The sequence below is a fragment of the Euphorbia lathyris genome, chromosome 10 (genome assembly GCF_963576675.1).
Source record: "Euphorbia lathyris chromosome 10, ddEupLath1.1, whole genome shotgun sequence".
NCBI lineage: Eukaryota > Viridiplantae > Streptophyta > Magnoliopsida > Malpighiales > Euphorbiaceae > Euphorbia > Euphorbia lathyris.
In genome coordinates this window covers 44,113,485-44,123,462 of record NC_088919.1, presented here as the reverse complement: position 1 = coordinate 44,123,462, position 9,978 = coordinate 44,113,485, and the positions used below count along the sequence as shown (strand labels likewise).

The 9,978-nt window shown below is 34.6% G+C and overlaps 1 protein-coding gene across 1 annotated transcript; it reads left to right on the top strand.

Annotated features, from left to right (window-relative positions):
* Window positions 1–709: 709 nt before the first annotated feature.
* On the top strand, window positions 710–9,616 carry LOC136208380 (uncharacterized WD repeat-containing protein C2A9.03-like). The gene is made up of 10 exons (XM_065999227.1): window positions 710–923; window positions 3,179–3,341; window positions 3,565–3,732; window positions 3,829–3,915; window positions 4,611–4,745; window positions 4,888–4,998; window positions 5,367–5,458; window positions 5,604–5,709; window positions 8,626–8,712; window positions 8,812–9,616. Exons 2-10 carry the CDS (start codon window positions 3,198–3,200, stop codon window positions 9,223–9,225), a joined length of 1,344 nt encoding a protein of 447 aa, XP_065855299.1. The 5' UTR covers window positions 710–923; window positions 3,179–3,197; the 3' UTR covers window positions 9,226–9,616.
* The last annotated feature ends 362 nt before the right edge of the window (window positions 9,617–9,978 follow it).

The following is a 9,978-nucleotide window of genomic DNA, read 5'->3' as shown; positions in this document are numbered from 1 at the left end:
GATATCTGCAAGCATGACTGATATTCTATACAGTGAAAGAATGAAGAACAAATTGATTGAATGTCTTAATGAGATATTACAAGATGAAAATATGATAAATCATCACCTTAAACTGACTCAATTGGATATATTGGGTTATTGTAGCAGAATGAATAATTGAATTCGAATACTTGGTGATCATGAAATTCCATCAAGCAAAATGATTATCATCAAGATGAATTTGTGATTACTTCTTATGAATTTAATTTTTTTTATATGTAACATATTGAATTGATAAAGTTTCTTCATATGCAATATTAGAAAAGTATTGGCTGTAATAGTTTATAGCATAATATATTGATAGTGCTTCCATTTTAATATAAGTTGTAATTATTTTATATCGTAAATATAATATTTAATTTTAATTGTATTTTAATTCAAATTTTGATTTTTATTATATTTTAATATATTTCTTAATTAATCTCCTATTTTATTATTATTTCATGGAATTCCAGTTATAAAAAAACATAAAAATATATTAAAATTACTAAATGTACAAATTATTGAATTTTATAAAAATAAATAAATCATTCCTTTAGTTAAAAATATATATAAAAAATTAATCAAAGGATGCAAACTTGGCGGATTAAGATTTCGATTTTTGAGTTAAAAAAAAAGATCGACCATATTGCAAGTGAATTTTACTTCGGAAAGATTTCCTCAAAAATCGGGGGCAGAAGCGTAAAAGTGCCGACTGTCTATCCTACACCCTTCCTTTTATGCTTCCCCTCCTCTCCCCCAAAACGATGATGGTGATGATGATATGATCTCCGATATTTGGGTTGGAGTAATCAACGGAAGCATCAGGATATTATACCACGCCGCAGGGAAGCAATCGTCGCTGCATCCCGCCAGGACTAGCACCGCCCCGCAGAATTCTTTTGGTTTAATCTTTGACCCTCTTTTCTCTTTTTGTTTGCTATGCAATTTCTCTTCTTTGCTTTGAGAGTTTAATTTAAGATGCAGATCACGTCCTAATGTAAAAGATCTAATTTATCTGAATAGTTTTATTTTACCGGAAACAGAATTAACACCTGATGATGCCCGCCTTTACCCCTCTCTTTAATGTTTCGATTTGTAGCTTGTTTTCTCTGCAATTCCAAACATGTATGTAGTTGTTATCACCAGTGTCCAACTCGCTGAAATATGATGTAGAAATCAAGAAATTTCAACCAAAAGCTGTTTTCCCCTTTCGTATATAATCATAAGAATTATTAATATTTTGAATCTTCCTCCAAATTATGAGTAGCGAAGCATTCATGCGTGGCATCACTTGTGATTAGTCAAGCTCCCAGGATGCCCCATTCAGAAACAATGCAACAACAAAGCAGTGAAAATCACTTGTTTTTACTTTTACACTAAAATATTTGTTTTTTGTGATATTTTTCTACTTTAGAGGCTTTTAATAGTTGAATGCTCTGTAGGTTCTGACCTAGAATGTAAACTTTTTTAATCAAGTCATGAAATTGCTTTCATGGAAGATAAATCACCTTTATCCTACATGACTTTTTATTAAGCTTATGCCTTTGACAAAAGGATTGGAGAACAAAGTCTGAATCTACTACTTACCCTAGTTCAACAACTTAGTTTATATAATATAAGTCAATGTGGGTTGGCCTTGGCCCGAGCGGCAAGTAGTTGATACTTGCTTGCTAGGTTTGGGGTTCAATTTCCCACCCTGTCCTCTTTGGTAGTAATCTATGAATTCACTTTAAATCCGCATCGAGGTTGATCTTGGGAATGGGTAGGGCTACCCTTACCTAAGCTTTTTTACAAAAGAAAGAAAGAAAGATTATATCATATAACCTTAAGAAGTTTGAAGAGCGTTCTACCTTGGTTTATGTATTTTGCACCATGCTAAATGTTTGGGGAGAATTTATTTGTGAACTACTGGTGCATCATCTGTAGCAACAAGTTTAAGGGATGTCAATTGTAATTACTGTGCTAGTTGCATGTTAATATGGAGGACATATCTATATAGAAATTGTATTTCCAGCCTTCCTATGAAAATTTCAAAACATGCTTTATGTTATTCCTTGCAATTTTGGCCACTTTATTACGAAGTTGCTCCATTCTTATCACAATGTTCAATTACTAGAAGTAGTCTTCTTGGAACACTACTCTCTTGAATCACTTGTGCCATAGAGCTCTATTTAAGAAATATGAACTGAAGGGTTTAACAATTGACCTGTCGTGCACTCGTGCTTAGATGCTACATGGTAATTTCCACTCCATTGAATTATATGTTTAAGTTCTTCTGAACGTTCTTTTAAGAACATATTTTCTTTGGATCATTTAAGTACTCTTTACAGCATCTCTGCCCTTGTAATTTTTCTGCTAAAGTGGGGAAGATGGAAAGATATTTTTCATACCTTACAAGTTAGTGTTTGTCAACCTTTCTCTTCACTTCTTCACTGCAGTGTTCCAAATGTTTGTTTCTGGCCTTGGCTGCAAAAGTGGCAAACAATAAGAAGATAGAAACAAAGTCGTTTCTAATATCGTGATCAGAGTTGCTCCTTTAACCATCCATCTAAACTTCTTCATAAAATGATCCATATTTATGCATTCCTGGAATTTGGATGTTTGAAGGATGATAAATATAGCATATGACATATTTTTGTGCTGGCATTATTAATATGCTAGGCAATAGATGCAACCATCACCTTTGACAGGAAAATCTCCTCTAGATTGATCTTGAGAAATGAAAATCATTCCAGAGCAAAGACGAAAGCATCTTGAAGTATTTTTGCACGTAACAATTTACATAAAATGATAGAATAGAGAATGGAGGTTAGGTAAGACATGGTAATACTCTTAGTTAGAGTGTTCAGAATTTATTTAGCCATCAAGGTGATTCCTATTTGCCCCCCTATAAATAATTTCCCCACTGTCAATATCGTAGTTGCAAGTCCTTAGGAATCAATTGAGGTAATCAACCACCCAGAATGCTAATTAGTCAGGACCCTTTAATGTTTGTGGCGAGATTCTATTATAGGATTAAAGCATCAATTGTTATTTAAAGTAGCCACAAATTATAGTTGGATAATAGTTTTTTAAAAATTGAAATTGTTTTTAAGTGAATCAATATCTTCAAGGAATTGGATTTCATGTGTATAATTTTGACCTGATGTTGGCTCAGGTATATTTTCTCTGCGAACATGTCCCAGTACCAAGGTGATGAAATGGAGTACATGGCAGATGATTTTGAAATGGCAGAAGTAGATGATGATGTGTATTTCCGTGGTAGAATCATGGGTGATTCAGAGTCTGATGATGATGATGATGACGATTATGATCATTTGGTTTGTTATTTTCCTTCCAGTTTAAACTCTTAAATTCAGTGCCTTCTTTTTTTATATGGAAATGCTTCTTGTCTATGGTTGGTGTTTGCTTAATTTTTTTTTTTCAAAAATTTCTTTCTATAACAAGGTATTTTTTATTGTGCATTGTTTAGCAGTAAAGCTATTTTTTGACATGTGTACTTCTTTCATGGAATCGGGGCTGTGTTGGTGGTTGGGCGTGCAGGATAACAAGATAACAGATACATCCGCTGCAGATGCTAGGAAAGGAAAGGATATTCAGGGAATTCCTTGGGATAGATTGAGCATTTCCCGCGAGAAGTATAGACAAACTAGGCTAGAGCAGTACAAGAATTACGAAAACATTCCTCAATCAGGAGAAGGTTCAGAGAAGGTAAGTTAGATTTTCTGTGTAGTGTAATTGTGGTAAACTAGTAATTTTTGCTGAATTTCCCTTTTAAATTATACTGTGTATTTTGATTGTTCCTAGGAATGTAAACCGACAAGCAAAGGTGGGACATACTTTGAGTTTTGGCGGAATACAAGATCAGTGACATCAACTATCCTTCATTTTCAAGTAAGTATCTATACCCATCAAATGTGCCTTTTTCCCCTGCATTTTGAGCTGTGCTTGTTTGTATGAAGGGTTAGACTATGCTTACTTTGTTTTTGACAAAGTAAGCTTTACTTTGTTTTTACCACCATTGGATGAACTTACTTTGTTAAAGTCCACCATCATTCAATGGTGAAGAAAACAAAGTAAGCTTTACTTTGTAAAAAACAAAGTAACCATAGAAGACACCTTGTATGAATGGCTGGATAGTTCAATATTTCCAATATATATTGTTAACGGCAGTAACAGATTTGATTTCTATGCATATAATTTTGGGACAGCAAACTCATGCTTTTGGATTGTGCACTTGAGGTCATTGGTGCAGTAGTAATTAGTAACATTTCAACCTGGATAATTTATTGGAGCTTCATCATTAGGAGGCATTCTTTGATATTGCTTAGGGAAGGTAAAGCTTTATTAGTGGAGAAACTAGTTCAAGAAGCTAATGTAGGGAAGCCCTGTTCGTCCTAGAATTTTTTGGTTGGAAAATGTGGATTGTGGAATGAGGTTGACGCCGTGCTGTTTGTTACTTCTGTGCATGAAGTGACTGACATTTAGTATCTATTGTACTATTCTGAATGTGTAAAAATGTGAAAATTACTTGGAACAAGTGAATTATTGATTGGAGAACTTGTACTCTTTTTATTTTGGTATTGCAGTTGCGGAACTTGGTTTGGTCGACATCAAAACACGATGTCTACCTCATGTCACATTTCTCCATTGTCCATTGGTCATCATTAAATTGTAAGAAGACTGAAGTTCTTAACGTCTCTGGGCATGTGGCACCATGTGAGGTATGCCATTATCTTGCTAAGTGTACAGCACTTTGTGTAAAAACAAGTTCTCATAATCTCATCGTTTCTCCTTTTAAATAGCTTATTGCTATGATTACAGCATTTATTTTTCTTTTCCTTTTCCATTTTATTGAATCAACAGAAACATCCTGGGAGCCTCTTGGAGGGATTTACACAGACCCAAGTTAGTACCTTGGCAGTGCGAGATAAATTGTTGATTGCTGGAGGGTTCCAGGGAGAACTTATTTGTAAGGTAATCTTGTTCAAGTGGTCATGCTTTTTGACGTCTCTTGTTGTTTCCACTACTATTATTGACTTTGAGTAATGCATTATCTTTTTGTGATACATCTTTCTGCTTAGGTTCTGAAGACCTTTGTTTTAATTTCTAATTTATTCTTCCTTAAACTTTGTTTGTGATATGTATAAAGATGAAGCAATCTTTTTGTGACAGTTAAATAACTGATTTGCTTTTTACAGTATCAGTCATATTATGGGGATACTGTAGCCATTTATGTTGTGATTTTATGTTACCTACTTCTCTATGTTTTGGTTATTTTGCTCATAATGGGCCAACAACGGACAATAACTTACTTTTTTGTTTTTTGGCTTTTTTTGGAGCAGCATTTAGATCGACCGGGAGTTAGCTTCTGTTATAGGACAACTTATGATGACAATGCTATCACAAATGCTGTTGAAATTTATGATTATGCCAGGTTGTTGTCCTACCTTTCAGGCCCTTGTTTGCCTTTTGTCCTTGTTATATCGTATTATGTATTATCTTTATCTTGCTGGTATAACTAACAGTGGGTATGGTACGTTTGTTTCATCCAAATTGACTTGAAATATACACTTCTACAGTGGTGCAGTGCATTTCATGGCCTCAAATAATGATTGTGGAATTAGAGACTTTGACATGGAGAAATTTCAGCTTTCTAAACATTTTTGCTTTCCTTGGCCAGTGAATGTGAGTATTCCTTTTGAAACATGTATGCTTTTTTAGGTTTGGATTTTTAGGTTTGGAGCTTTCGATTGATGTTAGGGATAAGGTACCAAAATAGGTCTAAGGTTTTTGGGGAAGTACCAATTTAGGCTCAACGTTCAAACTAGCACCAATATAGGCTTAACGTTTACAACATAATATCAATTTAGGCTTAACGTTTACAATATAGCACCAATTTAGGCCTCACGTACAAAATAGCACCAATATAGGCTTAACGTTTACAAAATAATACAAATTTAAGCTTAACGTTTACAAAATATATCCAATTTAAGCTAAACGTCACAATTAAATTAACCATACTATATTCTTTTCCTAATAACTATATATGTTATCTTTTTATTTATTCCTATTTTCGTATTTATTATAATACAATCAATTAGTATTCTTGCCCATTAAGATCTTATATTTGTTTTTCATCAACCATTCCATGACTCCTAAATTTCATTGCTCTGGTGCTATTTTGAACGTTGAGCCGAAATTGGTACTTCCCCAAAAACCTTTATTTTGGTACCTTATCCCTTGATGTTATTGTGACATTGCACTGGTGTGTAATTTGGTTGAGTTAACTTTTCGCCTGAGGTTTACTCTTAATTACATTCATTTTTGTCGAATCCTTCTTGCCTTTCCTTTTATCCAAGTGCTTCATCTGTAATAGGTTTCACCTCCCAGCAATGTTACGCTGCATCTTGGCCTAGTTGATACTTTATATATTCTGACTATCAATTTTTATGTGAAGTAAATAACTTTTGTATAAGGTAAACCGTTAAGAATTTTATTGGGATGAAATATAAAGATGTGAAATTATACTCGTCTATTGGCAAGTACGACTGCTCTGCTTTTATTTTACAATAGCAGAGCCTACAATTTTTGAGCTCAGAAAAGTCAGTTCAAAGGTTCCTTTTCATCCATCCATGCTTTCCATCTCAATCTTATTTATCATTACTTTGTGATGAGAATTTTTATTGGCGACTTCATAGGAGAGATAATCTGTTTCAAATATTGATGCTTTGAGTGTGGTTCAAATGATGTATTCCATTATATAGCAAACATCATATGCAACTAAACTGAATTGTTTTTGTTAGACATATACTTGGTTCCAAAACTTGTATGTATGTTTATATTACTTGATGTACATGGTATATATCTATCATTGCATACATGAGTATATTGTGTATTTTTGCTGAGTATATTGGGGTAAATTACATTCGTGGTGTACAGCCTTTGTCATTTTTCACACTTTGGTGTACAATCTTCAATTTTGCATACAGAACTATACAACCGGTAATTATGACCGGTCAACGCGAAGTCAACGCACCACGTCAGCATTTTTGACCTCCCTAAAGTCAAAATTGCTGATGTGGCGTGTTGGCGTCGCGTTGACCGGTCACAATTACCGGCTGTACACTTTAGTGGGAAGTCACCAAAAAGTTGTACAGTTTTGTGTGCAAAATTGAAGGTTATACACTAAATTGTGAAATAGGGCAAAGGTTGTACACTACCTGAGTATATTGTGTATTATTGCATACATGAGTATATTCACCACAAATAGCGCTTGAACCTGGTGAAGGCATGTGAATTCATGGTAACTTGCCAATGCCTTGGTCAAGGCATGCTTTGATCTGAGATTTTTTCCTGCTTTTTTTGTTATGATGTTATTTCACGTGCAGATGTCTACTGTTGCTTTTATCATATTTGTGAGACTACATATTCTTGTGCATTCTAAACCAAATTGGAACAAAAGAAAGGATGACAAAGACTTGACTGCTCCTCCTCTTTTTATATGCTTCTTCAGTCTGCACATGATCTATTTGCTCATTGTCCAACTCACTGCTGTTCCCATTTTTCATCTATTCTTGTTTCACACTGAATACTTGATCTATAATGATTTAAGATCACCAATTCTTTCTTTGTGATGGAGAGCCACCTGATTCCAATTGGAATTAGGAGCCGCAACTCCAATTTCAAATTGCAATTGGTCCGCAATTCCAAATTGAATTTGGAGTACAGTTGCCGCAAACCAGCTTTCGGATTTGGATTTATTTTATCTTAAGATTTATTTATTTGTTTTATTTTGCTTTTTGGTTTAGGCCTATCTTAGCCTATAAATACCTTAGAGCTTTTATTAGTCTTTCAGACTTTAATAATAAATCGATAAAATTCTCTTTGAGATTTCCTCTCAATTAATTCTCTTGGTTTTTGTCCAAGTGGTTACTAGATTTGTTCTAGTATTTGCTATTTATTTTTGTTGGGTTTTTGATTGAACTCGTGCCGCTCACCTGCTGTATCACTTTGTGCAGAGTTCTGCTTTTGGACCTTGTACGTTTATCATCTTTAGAATGATTTTTTCTAGGAGTTTTTTGACCATAAGATTACTCGTGAATTTTATTTGAGTGCAAAAAATAACAATAAGAGAGTTATTTTCTCCCACATGCTTGGGAAACAGAGCAACCTTCTAGCCAGATGCTAGAGGTTTCTATATGAGGTCCTACCTTGTTTCTCAGAGCAGAATTATACATCTTCTAGCCAGCTTTCTACCTAGTGTATAGAGTTGGTCCTGCAGCTATAATACATGTGAATTCAGTGTGCATGACCCTAAATATGTATCAATACGTTTATGGATTTTGTTCCCATAGAAAATCAATAAAATTTATTATTAGGAAATGATACATGCAACTTTAGCAAGCTAAGTTGACTGCTCCTAAGATTGGATGTGTGATTTGATGTTGTGATATTTCATCTGACAAGTGAGTGTATATTAATATGACATTTTGATTTATTGAGCAGATTAGGCTGTTTTTTATTCGTTATTATGTTCATTTTGATATTTTGTATAAGAGTCTGCTATCTGTCATTTTGTTCACTTTGTTATTTCTGTTGCAGCATACGTCACTAAGTCCTGATGGTAAACTTCTTACCATAGTTGGTGACAATCCAGAGGGGTTACTAGTGGATTCTCAAACGGGGAAGGTAATTCAGATGCTTTGTACCTCCTCATCACAAACTTCATAGTTGAATTCTTTATTTGTAGTTCTTGCATAAACTTAGTGGGAATTGTTGTTGTTGCAGACTATTACTTCTCTATGTGGGCACTTGGATTTCTCATTTGCATCTGCTTGGCATCCTGATGGTCGCATCTTTGCGACTGGGAATCAAGACAAGACATGCCGTGTTTGGGATGCTAGAAACTTGTCAAAATCTGTTGCTGTGCTCAAGGGAAATTTAGGAGCCATTAGATCAATACGTTTCACATCTGATGGGCAATTCATGGCGATGGCAGAGCCGGCTGATTTTGTGCATGTCTACGATGTGAAGAACGGATTCGAGAAAGAGCAGGAGATTGATTTTTTTGGGGAGATCTCTGGTGTGTCTTTTAGTCCAGATACAGAATCTCTATTCATAGGGGTTTGGGATCGGACCTATGGAAGCCTTCTTCAATATAATCGATGCAGGAATTACTCGTATCTTGATTCCTTCCTTTAATTCACACCTGTATATCTTGCTGTGGGCTTGTGATGACAATTTGTTTGCATGTCCTATGAACTCGAGGATGTTGGATCTGAAATGTTGGCGAACAAAAATGTCTGTATCTCATGTTACGTGCTGTAGAAAAGGGAAAAAGAGAGATTTTACTGATGTAATTTCGTGCTGTGGTGCATGGGTTTAAAATAATGGTGGGCAGCAATATCTGAGAGTTTAAAGCAATTGTGAAGATGGATGGAAGACTCCTAGCCATAGGTTTGTAAAATAATGAAAAGAGTGTAGAGAGGTGTGGGAATGTATTTGGTTAGAACTGATCACAACATAACTAAAACTTGGGACATTCATCTTTAACTCTTCTTTATTTTTTATGGTGCACCAAAATTGTAGCTTATTTTAATCGTGTTGGGATGGTATCGTGATTATTGAACTAAGCGTGTTCTTTGTTCATCCATCTATGATATGCATAAGCATTGCGTTTTAACTCTAATGAATCTGTGAACTTACACAAAATGCTTTAAGTTTGACGTATAAAGGATCAATTTTATGTATTAATTTGGACGTAATCAGTTCAAAATAATACAGACCAAACGGACCTTTATTCGAAGTGTGACCGTCAATCAACTCTTCTAATATTTAGACCTGTTTGATTGGTTCCTTCGTAGATTATTGTTAAAATCATGTTATGTTATAACATCTATTTGTTGCTAAGTTTGCTGGCTGGCTACTGTGTCTGCTGTATTATATACAATTCCA

Bases quoted from the DNA above. Each gene is read 5' to 3' on its own strand.
- LOC136208380 (XM_065999227.1), top strand. From the start codon at position 3,198: ATGTCCCAGTACCAAGGTGATGAAATGGAGTACATGGCAGATGATTTT. The intron at 5,459-5,603 runs GTTGTTGTCCTA...ACACTTCTACAG, and splicing joins GAAATTTATGATTATGCCAG to TGGTGCAGTGCATTTCATGG. The intron at 8,713-8,811 runs GTAATTCAGATG...TTGTTGTTGCAG, and splicing joins TGGATTCTCAAACGGGGAAG to ACTATTACTTCTCTATGTGG.